The sequence below is a fragment of the Vulpes lagopus genome, chromosome 1 (assembly GCF_018345385.1).
Source record: "Vulpes lagopus strain Blue_001 chromosome 1, ASM1834538v1, whole genome shotgun sequence".
NCBI lineage: Eukaryota > Metazoa > Chordata > Mammalia > Carnivora > Canidae > Vulpes > Vulpes lagopus.
Window position 1 is genome coordinate 179589899 of NC_054824.1, and position 14989 is coordinate 179604887.

Consider the following 14989-nt stretch of genomic DNA (forward strand, 5'->3'; position numbering starts at 1 on the left):
AAACTCAGTCATGAGGTGAAATTTGGAAATAACTCAAATACATGGAGGATAAAGGGTCAACCAGGAAATTCATGGAAACAAATGAAAATGAGAATCCAACTCTTCAAAACCTTTGGGATGCAGCAAAGGCATCCCCTTCACTATATACTAATAGGGATGTATATAGCAAATACAAGCCTTTCTCAAGAAACAAGAAAGGTCTCAAATACACGACCTAAATGATCTGGAGAAAGAATAGTAAATAAAGCCTAAACCCAGCAGGAGAAGAGAATTAATAAAAATTAGAGCAGAAATCAATGAAGTAGAAACCAAAAGAGCAGTAGAACATATCAATGAAACTAAGAGCTGGATCTCTGAAAGAATCCATAAGATCAATAAACCCCTGGGCAGACTTATCAAAAGAAAAGAAAAAGGACTCAAATAAATAAAATCATGAATGAATGAGGAGAGATCACAACCAACACCAAAGAAATACAAACAATTCTAATAACATACTATCAGCAATTATATGCCAACAAATTAGGTAATCTGGAAGAAATGGATGCATTCTTAGAAACGTATAAACTACCAAACTGAAACAGGAAGAAATAGAAAACCTGAATAGACCCATAGTCAGCAAAGAAATTGAAGCAATAATCAAAAATCTCCCAAAAACAAGAGTCCAGGGCCAGATGGCTTCGCAGGGGAATTCTACCAAACATTTAAAGAAGAATTAATACTTATTCTTCTGAAGTCATTTCAAAAAATAGAAATGGAAAGAAAAAAAAAAAAGAAATGGAAAGAAAACTTCCAAACTCTTTCTATGAGGCCAGCATTACACCTTGATCCCAAAACCAAAGACCCCACCAAAAAAGAGGATTAATGACTAATATCCCTGATGAAAATAGATGCCATAATTCTCACCAAGACACCAACCAACAGGATCCAGCAGTACCTTAAATGGATTATTCACCACAACCAAGTGGCATTTATTCCTGGGCTACAAGGGTGGTTCAACATCCACCAATCAATGTGATACACTACATAAATAAAAGAAAGGACAAGAACCATAGGATCCTCTCAAAATATGCAGAAAAAGCATTCAGCAAAGTACAGCATCCTTTCTTGATTAAAGCTCTTCAAAGTGTAGGGATAGAGGGTACATACCTCAATATCATAAAAGCCAACTATGAAAAGCCCACAAGAAATTATCATTCTCAATGGGGAAAAACAGAACTTTTCCTCTAAGGTCAGGAACATGGCAAGAGTGTCCACTATCACCACTGTTGTTCAATACAATACTAGAAGTCCTAGCCTCAGCAATCAGACAACCAAAAGAAATAAAAGACATGTGACTGGCAAAAAAGTCAAACTCTTACTCTTCACAGATGACATGATGCTCTATGTGGAAAACACAAGAATCTTCTCTGGCCACAACGGGATGAAGTTAGAAACCTATATTAAAAGGAAAACCAGCCAAAAAATAAAAAATAAAAAAATAAAAGGAAAACCAGAAAATTCACAAAATTGTGAAAATTAAACCACATGCTTTTAAACAAGCAGTGGATCAAATAAGAAATCAAAAGGGAAATCAGGAAATGCTTTTAAGTGAATGAAAATGAAAACGCAGCATACCAAAACTTATGGGATACAGTAGAGCAATGCCAAGGGGAGATTTATGACCATAAAGGCTTACCTTAAAAAATGAGAGATCTGAAATCAACAACCAAACACTACAACTAAAGGTATTAGAAAAAGAAAAACTAAACCCAAAGCTAGCAGAAGGAGGTAAGTACTAAAGATTAGAGAGCAGATAAATAAAATAGAGGGGAAAAACAATACAGAAAATCAATGAAACCAAAAGTTGTTTCTTTGTAAAGATCAACCAAATTCACAAACCTTTCGTTAGATGGACTAAGAAAGAGAGAAGACTCAATTTATTGAAAAAAAAAACTAAGTGGAAACATTACTATCAACTCTACAGAAATACAAAATATAATAAAGTACTATGAATAATTTTATACCAGCAGGTTTGATAACAGATAAAATGGACAAATCCCTGGAAAGACAAACCTACCAAAACTAAACCATGAAGAAACAGAAAATATGAATAGACATAACCAGTAAGGAGACTGAATCAGTAATCAAAATTCTCTCAATAAAAGCTCTAGACCTGATGTTTTCACAGGTGAATTCTACCAAACATTTAAAGAAGAAGTGATACCTATCCTCCTCAAATTTCTCCAAAAAATTCAAGAGGGAAGTCTTTCAAATTCATTATGTGATCAGCATTAACATGATATCAAAGCCAGACAAAGACACTACACGGAAATAAAATGATCACTGTTATATGCCCCATCAGCAGAAAGGACAAAAACTACATCATCATCTCAACTGATGCAGAAAAAGCATTTGAGAAAGTTCAACACTCTTTTATGATAAATATACTGGATGAACTAGGAAGACAAGAAAACTATCTTAGGATAATAAAGACCACTCATGAAAAACCCACACTAAATATCATATTCAATGGTGCAAAGCTGAAAGCTTTTCTTCTAAGATGAGGAACAAGTCAAGGATGCCTGCTGTTACCACTTCTATTCAACACAGTACTGGAAATTCTAGCCATAGTGGTTAGGCAAGAAAAAGAAAAAGAAATAAAAGACATTTCAAACATCCAAACAGGAAAGTAAGAAGTAAAATTATCAGTTTGCAGATGATGTGATCTTATCTGTAGAAAACCCCACAGATTCCACCAGAACAAATAAAAGGGTTAGTAGCACTAATAAATGAATTCAGTAAAGTAGCAGTCAATATAAAAAGTCAATTAAAAAAAAATCAGATGTAGGGCCCCTGGGTGGCTCAATTGGTTGAGCTTCTGATTCTTGATAATTGGCTCAGGTCATGATCACCGGGTTGTGAGATTAAGCCCTGCTTCAGGCTCTGCACCAAGCATACAGCCTGCTTAAGATCCTCTCTCCCTCTCTTGCTGTCGCCCACCCCCCATCCGCCACTCATATGTGCTCTCTCAAAAAAAAAAAAACCCAAAACAAAAAAAGTCCTACACATTTCCATATTGTATTCCATTTACCCTTTAGGCGAACATTTTTCATAAATGCCCAGTATCCCCAATATATATTATTAAGAGTCCTATGGAACAAAGGTTGTAATTCTTAAGCGCTCAGTATCTCTTTTTGAGATACTTAAACCTTTCTAGCAGTCACAAAAATCCAACTAACAAATCCTGATCAATATAATGGTCCAGGCTAACTAGGTGAATTTTGGCATGATAACACCTTAGCATTATCTCAATATAAGAATATCTTCAGTTGGTAATTTGATCTCCCATTTCTATAAGCCCAACTTCAACTTTGAGAGTTGGTCATTTTAAATAGGGTGCATCTTGTTGGCAAAATGAAGTCATCATTGTTAATGCTTACAGTATGTTTATAGTAAATATTATAGAATTTTGCTTTTCTTTAGTTTAAATTTCTTTCTACTAATTACACACCTTCTCAGTTTCAATAAAAAAGCCTGAGACTTGTTAGGCCCCAAGTACGCCTTCTCATATAAAAGGACAATGAAATCAACTTTATGGGAATGCTTAAGAAGAGAAGCGTAACAAAAATGGAATTAGTAATTATTTACCTTATTTATTACATTAAGGAACAACTTACCCCTCATTACAGGAATATTGAATCTTTGAACCAAAGAGCAGAGATTGATCTACGAGGACTACCTGGCCATTGCTGGGTTCTCCTGGATGTTGACATGATTTTTCTAAAAGAAAATTTTTAAATTCATTGTTTCATAGCAATTTCAAAGCATCTAAAAATGTCTAAATGTTTAAATTAGCATATTTCATAGTAATTTCAAAACATTTAAATTAAAATCAAAATTCTACATTGCTCATCTGAATTCATGAGAGTATTATTTTATTTCTTTGACTATTATAAGGCCAAACTTAAGATTCAAATTCAACCAGGTAACCAGCTTCCAAGAGAGAGTCCCTGGCGGTTTTTCAAAGTCTGAAAAACTACACTGCTATCTAAAATGTACATTCACATGAGAAAACAATCACTGTATTAGTGCAATATGCAGCCTAAAATGTGTGAAATCTCTAGAACAATAAAAAAAAGTTTTGTACACTTACTTGTACAACCCTCCCTGAGAGGGGTCCATGTATTATCAGGCTGACAAACAGAAGACATGGGAAGGAGAGACCTAATAGGCTTGTATCCTAGTTTACAGGTAAAGAATATCGTGTCCCCAGGGTCAAAGTTCATTTTGCTAACATTGGGCTTCATAGAGGTGTATGCCGGAGGATCACAGGCATCTAGGGATAAGAGAATGAGAACATGAAAATGAAGTATCTTATCTCTTTCACCAACCAGGCACTATGGTCTCCCAGCAGATAGGTAATACAGAAAAAGTGGAAAGATTCTTGGTGAGATTTTAAATGACTCTTCCATGTTTTTACTCAAGTTGTGATAGTATTTGAAGATGTCTTGCTTATTTTCAGTAACATCTTACTAGGTTTTAATTTGTTAGGGAATAAGATGGAATTTTCTTTCAACAATAAAGTGAAGAAACAAAATCATTGGTTTAGGTTTTCCCCACTTTTTTCTCAGTTCATTTCAAAACTCACCTTTCCTCTAAGAAGCCTTCTGTAGTGGGACGCCTGGGTAGCTCAGCGGTTGAGCATCTCCCTTTGGCTCAGGTCAAGATCCTGCAGTCCCAGGATCGAGCCCTGCACTGGGCTCCCTGCACGGAGCCTGCTTCTCCCTCTGCCTCTGCCTCTGCCATTCTCTCTGTGTTTCTCATGAATAAATAAATAAAATCTTTTTTTTTTTTTTAAAGAAGCCTTCTGTAGTACATAGCACTCTGCCCTGATTCCTCTTCCACAGCTTAAGACAAACTAATGATAACTTGTCACTTCAGGCTCAGTCTCCTCACAGAAGGCAAGTTCCTAGAGGCCAGAGATCACAGATCCTCTTTTTCTACTGCACTGTTCTCAGTGGGTGCTTCAGAAATGCTAGAGTAACAAGTGATTATTACATAAGAATTATGTAGTTCAGAGATCAAGATAAGTAGGCATTGAAGTCTCTCATATAAGACTTCATTTTGTGTTTCATATGAGTGACTGAGCTTCTCACAAGTGAACAGACAACATTTAAATATCAAAGTTTACTACTCTGAACAGCCTTACAGGAAAAAAAAGCTTCCTTTTTGGGGCATTATTTTAAATATAATTTCATCTTCCTCTGCTGATCAAAGGATCCTACATTCCTGCAACTAGAAATGCGATATAACCCCGTTCTAGATACAAATGAGTTACATCATTAGAAATCATGGAACCAGCAAGAAAGAAATCAAGTAACAGCATGCCCCTGATTAAAAAATATAAGTATTCCTTGTTTTATGCATTCAATTTCAGTAACTACCTTGAAAGCAGATGAAGAAGATAGAATTCCAAATACAGCTTTCATATATAGTGATTTGTATGGAAAAAGAAATGTCAGTTGGATGATTTATTTGTCAACTAATTTGAAGTATTTCTTCTTCCTCACATGTGCAGTTATAAGACATGATTTCAAAAATGTGCAGAATTTACAACTGGGTTTGCAAGCTTTATACGCTTTAATAAGTGAGTGCAACATCACACTTTTACAATAAAACTTCTTTCTTGCTCAGAACACTCAATGTTTTTTTATCCTCTGGCTTTACCCTTTCTTCTCTGGCCAGTTGCAGAGATGTTCGTCTCTGGGTTGCTGCTGTGATGTTCGTCATGGGTTGCTGTAGGAACTCTTGTTACTTCATTCTGCACATCCCTCTGGGTGAGTGTGTATACTCCCTTGACCTCATTACAACTAAGAAGAGCTGCCTTCCAAATCCTGGTCTCCATCCTGGATCACTCCCCTGGGCGCCGACTGTATATTACCAATTGTCTCACCACATGCTCCACTTGAAATGTCATGCTATCTCAAATAATATCCTGAAGCCAAAGTGTGGTCTCTTGATTCTTTACACTCATACACGCCCCACAAGTAAGACAGATGGGTTCTTAAATTTTTAATTCCTAAATAATTAACACACAGTTATATTAGTTTTCAGGTGTACAGTATAGTGATTCAACAATTCTATATATTACTCAACGATCATCAAAATAAATGTACTCTTAATCCTTCACCTATTTCACCCACTTCCTCACCCATCTGTTCTTTATATTTAAAAGTCTGTTTTTTAGTTTATGTCTTTTTATCTTTGTTCATTGGTTTTGTTCCTTTGATTCCACACATAGGGGTGCCTGCGTGGCTCAGTTGGTTAAGTGTCTGACTCTTGATTTCGGCTCAGGTCACGTAAATCATGATGGGTCTTGGGAATGAGCCTCACATCAGGCTCTGTGCTGAGCATGGAGTCTGCTTGAGATTCTCAATCCCTCTCCCTCTGCCACTCCCCATCACTCATGCTATCTCTCTAAAAAACAGCAACACAAACAAAATTCCATATGTGGCTGGTATCATATGGCATTTATCACTTACTGACTTATACTTAGCATTATACCCTCTAGATCCATCCACATTGCTACAAATAGCAAGATTCCATTCTTTTTTATGGCTAAATTATACTCCATTGTATATATACACCACACCTTCTTATACATTCATATATCGATAGACCCTTGGATTGCTTCTATATTTTTGGTATTATAGATAATGCTGCAATAAACATAAGGGTGCATATGCCTTATCAAATCAGTGTTTTTACATATTTAGGGTAAATACCAGTAGTGGTATTACTGGATTATATGGCAATTCTACTTTTATATTTCTAGGGAACCTCCATTTGTTTTCTACAGTGACTGTACCAGTTTGAACTCCCACCAATAGTGGACAAGGAGGCCTTTTTATCCACTTCCCTATGCTTTTGATATTGCCATTCTGACAAGTGTGAGGTGATGTCTCATTGCGCTTTTGATTTGCACTTCTCTGATGATTACTGATATTGAACATCCTTTTTTGAGGCTCTTGGTCATTTGTCTTCTTTGGAGAAATGTCTGTTCATGTCACCTGTCCATTTTATACCTAGATTATCTGGGATTTTTTTGGTGTTGAGTTGAAGACAGATGGTCTCCCTGCTTGATATCTGATCCACCGCTCTAATTCTACCTTTGCTTCAAGTTCACACCACTGCCATTTCTTCTCTAGAGTGCTATCAGCGTTTCTGAACAGGCCCCCTTACCTATCTCATCATCTTTCATTCATTTCATGTTTCACATTGCTGCCAGAGTCACATTGATACGACAGTGACCAAAACTCTTCCAAGTCAGATACCTTTCGATGACTTCCCCAATGCCCTCATGACAATGCCTAAGGGCTCCTTATCATGGCTAGCTGACTTGTAAAGCCTGTCCCTATCAGGGCTCTGCTCACTCTTGCATAATATTCTCAAGCCCTATTCGATTCCTTACAGTATCCATTCAATTGCCTAAACTACATCAGCACTCCAGATCTCCTTGCATCATTTAACTTCAGCTTTGACCAGAGATCCCACATTCCTCCCACCCCACTCATCTTTCAGTTTCAGTGACATGCCACTTCTTGTGGCTCCTGACATCTCTTATCAAAAAACTAGCTGACGTGTCCTCACGATGCTCCATTTACTTCTTCCACAGAATGCCTCATAGCCTAAGTCGTTATTGTTTGTACTCCCTCCGAGACTGTTACCTTCTGAGGACCACGTATGACATATCACTGCATTTGTAATGCCCAGCGCCACAGCTGAATGAGTGCAGTTAGCAGATCTTCTTAGACAAAAACTCAAATTCTTTTCTGCTCAGCCAATGTCTTCCAGAGAAATCACCAAATCATCATTTTTGTCTTTGTTGTTTTATGCCTCTCTTCAAACTTTTTCATTGGTTGAATGACAGCTCTTTCCCTTTATCAGAGTATTTGATTTCTCTCATGTCAAAATATTTATGCTTTCTTGTTTTATCATGGACCCAATCTCCATTTCTGCTATTATTACAAACAGTATTTAACATTATCAAAGGAGAACTCCAAATAATGGGGATTTTTTTTCCCCAAGTACGGTAACCAAAGATTCTACATCTTCTTTCTTAAAACAACAGTGGTGATATTACTAATTTTAGCAATAGCGAACCTTCAGCACTACCTGTACCATTATTTTAAGGGCAATTTAACTAACTTCATACTCATCCTATGAATAGGATACTATTTCCCCCTCTGTAAGATGAGCAAACTAAGGCACAGCAGCTTAAGTAATTTGTCCAAGACAACATCCCCAGCAACTAGGCAACACTGCTTCCCACCACACTCATCTGAAACCCTCCCGTGCCTCCACCAACACACTTAGCGATGTAGTCCTCAAGACATGGTCTTCTACTGAGTCTGGAAAAATTAAAGTAACCCTGGTTTCGATTCGCTATGTGTTAAGTCAAACAAAACACAAAACGGCTCAAGGTGCCCTGAAAGAACCGCTAATAACGTCATGTCTGAATTTTAAGGATGGTGATTGTTCATTGCTGACTATCCTGTTGCTCTTCACAATGTGTGGCTCTGTGATCTAGTCCTCGGGCTCTCTCTTGCCTCCCTTGTCCTCCTACTGCCACACCGGGTAGCTCTGCAGTCATCGAATGCCCCCAGCCATGTCATATGTCTAAGCATCTGATCAATCACACTGCTCCCTCTGCTCTGAACACCCTTCCTTCCTGCTCAGCTGTGGCTCCTGCTCAACCCCTGACTTCTTAACACTGAACCCAGTCAACTGCTCCTCTAGCAAGCATTTTCCACTTCCCCGGGAGGCAGTGCCCAGTCCCCTCCTCTTGGACTGTCCTCAGCATGGATCTTTCAGTCACTATCACAAGTTTTTGTGTTTAATAGTCCCCCTGGCTGACTCCATTCACACATGCAGCCCTAGCACCAAGCACAGGATGTCCCTTGGAGGGGCTAGGCAAAACATCTGGCGCTCAAAGGGCCACCGCAGTCAAACAGAACACCATGCTGAAGAATACAGAGATGCATCTAATATTGAAAATAATCAGGATCCCTGGGTGGCGCAGTGGTTTAGTGCCTGCCTTTGGCCCAGGGCGCGATCCTGGAGACCCGGGATCGAGTCCCACGTCGGGCTCCCGGTGCATGGAGCCTGCGTCTCCCTCTGCCTGTGTGTCTGCCTCTCTCTCTCTCTCTGTGTGACTATCATAATTAAAAAAAAAAAAAAAAGAAAAGGAAAGAAAATAATCATCTTATGTTTCACGCACTGAAGATCTGGCCATGCAATTTCTTCTGTTGCCTATCTCCCAGTATTCTGATAACCTAACAATTGGCCAGATAAGGACTGTTGTCTCTGCTTTATAATCTGCAGAGGAAGGAGACCAAGAAACTGCCCTGTAAGCAAGCACTTAGGGATCTTGGCTTCTTCATTAGAAAGGAAAGACCTAAAGACACCACTCACAACAGGAGATGGTGGGTTTTGTCCACCGAGGCAGAGACTCCTTCTGGAAGAGTAGGACTGGTCCCGAACTGGACAAATGTTCCCTTCTGCAATCTCACGCAGCTGGCAACTGAGTGCCTTGGAGATGGCGAGCCTCCAGGCACAACACTGTCTGCTTACAAACCTGCTTCTGGGTGTGGGAGCTGCCTCAAAATGGACATGTGTATTCTATTTCCGTATTTCCCTGCCCGACATAACGAGGCCTCATTTGGGCTTTCTCTAATTTCATACCTATCCTAATTTTACCTTTGAACCTGCAACTTCCTTTTCCGCATTCCTAAATATCTGTGACCTTCCAATTTTCACCCTATTCATTGTATTTCCTCTCCTCCAAACAATATTCATGGTCTCCTTCATTGTTAGCTCCATGGCTAACCTCAACTTGATCCTTTTTAAAAACTTTTTTTTTTCTTTTTGGTTTCTTTTTATTGCCACTGGCCCCTCCCCACGCTAATTCTCCCATGGAAATGAACTTTTGATGATCAGTAACAAGCAAGACGTGAATACTGTGGGCACCGCAGACTCTATATAAACAGTAGGAGACAGAGCCTCGCTGACATCAGCTGCCCCGCCTTAGCTTAGGCACCACAGAAAGGCCATCCTAACCCTGGGTCTTTACTTTTTCCCTGGAAGCCGGAGGAGTTTTTTCTAGAAGCTTGATTATATTGCATTACTATATTTCATTTCCTGGCACTGAATAATTATACAAGAGTGTTGACACTGGGCAAAATATTGCAACTCTGGTACCACGAGTGTGGCAAGACAGACAAGCTCTGCATTATCGTGGGGAGAGCTGAAAACAGTTTTGCAGCAGTGACTTCCAGTCAGAGAGGGATCTGAGCTGAGTGTGTGTGTCTGAGATAGGGTTGTCAGAGATGGGGTGACATCTCAAGCTTGAAGGAGAAGGAGCCTTATATACAAAGGGCGGGAGGAGAATGTCCCATATCTGAGGGAAAAGCAAGCACAGAGGCCCCAGAGAGTAAGAGTTTTGCCTAGGTCAGTAAGAAAACATTTCCCTACCTCCAGCCATTGTTACATGCTATTAGAGAATCAAACTCCTTTCCTCCAGAGCACTTTTCTTGGGTTACTGACGTATGTTTCGATTTGTCTGCCTCACCCAATAAATTCTAGCAACTATTTCTTGACTGCCACTGTGTGCCTGGCACCGGGGTCCTAACAGCCAGCCAAACCGCTTCTGCTTATATTTGTGTGAGTGCAAGCCGACCAATGGTGATATTAGGATCCTGGAAATGGACAGTTTTGTTTTCACTCACCAGCGTATCCTCAGGACCAGCACAGAACCTGGTACACACAAGGCAAATAGGTGCTGAATGAATGCTACTGATGAAAAGAATGCAGCATAGAAACTGTACATGTAATGGGGTCCTAGAAAGTACTTGGGCAGAGAAACACAGGTTCAGATAAAGGCAGAAAGAAATATGCCAACGTACTAAAAACGGTGGCCCCAAACAAACTGCTTCTGTGTTCCGGAACAAGCAGGTCATTTTTAGCTCATACGTATATAATATAAACACTAACTGTTATTCCACGACACAATAAAACAAATGTAATGGATGGGCTTTCAGTTTCAGTCCATGGATGTAGGGGAAAACCAGACTGACGTGACTTATCCTGTATTTCTTAGGTCACTCACTCATTTGTCAGCAAGCTACCAATGTACTCAGAATTCCCCTTAAATATGACCCACCCTTATGAAAATAAGAAGACAATGGCAAAAAGCGATTAAGTAATGGAACTGGGCAATGTCTATTGCATGGAAACAGGAAGATGATTCTATGTCCAAAGGGGAAAAAAAAAGACCGAAAAAAAAAAAAAAAACGGAAAAGGAACAGCCTGCCGACCAACGCTAATATGATCTCGGACAAGAAGACTGTTGTTTTTAGGTACAAAAAGCAAAGTGTGGGCAGCCCTGGTGCAGCCTGGGGTGTGATCCTGGAGACCTGAGATCGAGTCCCACGTCGGGCTCCCTGCATGGAGCCTGCTTCTCCCTCTGCCTGTGTCTCTGCCTCTCTCTCTCTCTCTCTCTCTCTCTCTGTGTGTCTCTCATGAGCAAATAAATAAAATCTTTAAAAAAATTTAAAAAAGCAAAGTGTGGCTTTCCCTCCCCCTCTGGGCCCCGGGGCCCCACCGCGTGCTCGCCCCAGTCCCCGCTCGCCCCAGCCCCCATGCAAAGCAAGCGGTGAACTTCCTCCCCCCACACCCACACCCGCACCCGCACCCACACCCAGGCCACTTCCCTGCAGCACACGCCCAGTCCCAGCCCGCCACAAACAGCAGCCCTCTCCCCACCGCATCGCCCCGCCAGGGAACAGACAACAAGGCGCTCGCAGGCACAGCGCGGATCCTAGCAACAGCCCCAGGCACTGGGCACCGACACCCAGCCCACCCCGAGCCCTGGGTCCGCGCTGCCCAGCCCCCACCCCGGCGCTCCGGCCCCAAACCCCGCAAGCAATCCCCGGGCTCGCAGCTCCACCAGGTGACCCCGCTGGCCGCGCCCAGCACCCGCAGGGCTCACCGCCCTCACCCCGCGAGCCTTCGACCCCGCACACCCGCCCCGGGCCGCGCCTGCTCCCGACCCACCAGCCCAAGCTCCCGGGGCCCGGGCCCAGGCCTGCCCGCCCGCTCCAGCTCGCCTCGGCGGCGCACGCCGTCTCCAGGCTCTTACCCAGAACCCAGGAGTGTAGCAGGAGGAGCATCAGGAAGCCCCGGAGATGCTGAGAGCAGCGCGGCGAACAGGAGGGCCTCAGGGGGTGAAGGGGACGGCTGGTGCGCGGGGCGCGGGGCGCCGTCATCTTGCAGGTGCCCTGCGGGAGCCTAGGAGGCGGCCGGGAGGACTCCTCGCCGGGACGGGAACCGCACGCCACAATCCACCCCCCAGCTATCCCCCGGCAGGTGCGCAACAGCGGGGGGGCCGGGGCGGAGCTTGGGCGGGGCCTGGGCGGAAAGTGGGCGTGGCCTGGTGGGATCGGGGCGGAGCTTGGGCGGGGCCTGGGCGGAAAGTGGGCGGAGCCTGGTGGGATAGGGGCGGAGCTTGGGCGGGGCCTGGGCGGAAGCGGCTCGCCTTCGCGGAAGGGGCGGGGCCCGTGGGCGGCTGGGGGCGGGGCCGGGCCGTGGGACCCAGAGGCCTCCGCGGCCGGCGCGCGCGTGCTGGCGTCGCGCCCCCGGGTCGCCGGGCCCCTGGGTCTCGTCCCGCGGCGACCCCGTGTGCGCGCCGAGCGGAGGCCCCCGGCGGCTTCGGGAGCTCGGCCAGCGCGCCGCCCGGGCTCGGGAAGGGCCGCGGAGCGGGCGGGGCCGTCGCCGCCGTCGTCCAGGGCCGGGGCGGAAGGGCGCGCTGACGGGAGAGCGCGGAGCCCAGGCAGCGGGGTCGTCGCGCGCTCGCCAAGCCGGTCCTCGAGGGAGGCGGCGGAGGGCGGACTCCTGCCCGCGCGGCAAGGGAGCGCTTCCCTGAGGAGAAGGTAAGGGCGGGGCGCCCGGGGGGCGGGGCCCGGCGGTGGACGCCGCCTGCAGCCCGGGGCGTGACCCCGGAGCTCTGGGATCGAGTCCCGCGTCGGGCGCCCTCGGGGAGCCTCCTCCTCCTCCCTCTGCCTGTGTCGCTCGCTCCCTCCCTCTCTGTGTCTCTCATGAATAAATAAATAAAATCAAAAAAAAAAAAGTTGCTCCTCAGGAGGGAGACCTTTTCTGGTGAAACAGCCTCTCAGTGGAAAATCAAGCGGGGAATGAAGAATGAGCCAGATCTGATGGAGAGTTGCGGTTGGACCCGTGCGACTCCGAAGGGGGAAGAGTCACGTGGCCTGCATTGGAAGCGCCTGAGAGGAACAGACACGTTCCTCCCCTGAGCTGGCAAAGCAGGAACTACTGGGGGGAGGGGGGCTGACACCCTCACGCTTAGGCTTTAATGTGTGATTATATATATATATTTTTTAAAGATCTTATTTATTCATGAGAGACACAGAGAGAGAGAGAGGCAGAGACACAGGCAGACGGAGAAACAGGCTCCCAGTGGGGAACCTGATGCGGGACTCGATCCTGGGACCCCGGGGTCACGCCCTGGGCTGAAAGCAGACGCTCCCACCGCTTTGCCACCGCGGCCCCAATCTTAGCCTGTTAATTTAACTTTTCTGTGTGGTAAGTTTTCCAATGGACAGGACTTAAACCACCAGTTCCACTTGGAGTTTATCCCAAATAAGTCGTCAGAGCTGTGACTGAAGATAGATGATCTTGGGGAAAAAGAATATCCTAAGTGTCTAGCAAAAGTATAAGGAATTCTTGATAGGTGCCTTTCCGGTTAGGAATGTCTATGCAGGAAGCACTTAAAAAAAAAAAAAAATCCATGTGAGAAACGGCAATATGTTTGTGTCCAGAAAAAAGGACTCGCGATAAGCATTTGCATTTGGTATTCCCAGTGAGCTATTAGTTGAAAATACTCCAGACTTAACTAATATCCATTGGGATTATGCGTTTTTCATTTTCCTTGTACTTTTCAGTTTTCTTTACTGACCCTGTATCACAGGAATCAGATGAAGAAAAACCTTTTTCAGTCCAACCTATATATCAATTGCTATTTTGTTCATAGAATGATGAGGGTTGATCCTGCATCACACAGAATTAAGGTATATAACAGAATGGTGATGAAATGTAAGCTTTTTTGTATTAACTTCAAATGCATCTTCTGGAATTACCAAACTCTGGGCCTACTTAAAGAATTCTATAGTTCAGAGGCATTAAAAATGTCCAAACCATGGCATTTTCTCTGTTTCCCACAACAGCACAACGTTTGGATTCTTGGCAGGGCATATAAAACAGTAAGTGTGGGAGTGATATCTAAAACACCGTGCTATCTTATGCTCTAAAATCCAGAGATTCCATATGACGCTGACTTGAAGGAGGTATAATTAAGGAAACTGAGTAGGAAACTCAACGAGAGGGAATCATTTCTGTTCATTTTTACAGGTACAGAGAGAGTGATACAACAGAAATGTTCTGTTCAATGTTGACACTTAATTTGTGAAAAACAGGAGTCTATTTATTGTTCTCTGGATCCATCTGTGTACAAAGGTATATGTCAGTTACATCTCAGTCAGATGCTAACGTTTTCTCATCTGTTTCTAGTCTTAGAAGTAAATTTTTACTTCTTAAAAGTAAAAGATGGCAAAAAAAAAATGGCTGCTGTTTGGTTTCCTAGTTACAAAAGCTTGATTACATTTAAGAATTGGGGTTTTACTGAAACTTTCTTTCAATCAGTAAAATATATACCTGGGTTGATCAACCATTCTAAAAATAATTGAAAAATCTTACATTGATTTATTTTCATTTGAATCAATTAAGGCTCCGTTCAAAAGGTTCCGAGCCCCGTTCCCTATCTTTCTGGAAAAGCTCCATGAGACAGAGATAGAGTTTTCTTCTGTAGCTCCAGTGCGAAGAAAGTTGCAGGTCTGTCGTAGGTGCATAATAAATGCCTATGAATACAGTATGAAAT

The 14989-nt window shown here is 43.2% G+C and overlaps 1 protein-coding gene across 1 annotated transcript in view; it reads right to left on the bottom strand.

Moving 5' to 3' along the window:
• LOC121492804 (membrane cofactor protein-like) overlaps nt 1-13103 on the bottom strand; it is a 44524-nt gene extending 31421 nt beyond the window's left edge. The window contains exons 1-3 of the mRNA XM_041757990.1: nt 12179-13103; nt 4133-4315; nt 3657-3759 (exon numbers count right to left, since the gene is read on the bottom strand). Of these exons, the coding sequence (XP_041613924.1) occupies nt 3657-3759; nt 4133-4315; nt 12179-12305 (413 nt within the window). The 5' untranslated portion in view covers nt 12306-13103. The remainder of the gene's footprint in view (nt 1-3656; nt 3760-4132; nt 4316-12178) is intronic.
• Nucleotides 13104-14989: the final 1886 nt, after the last annotated feature.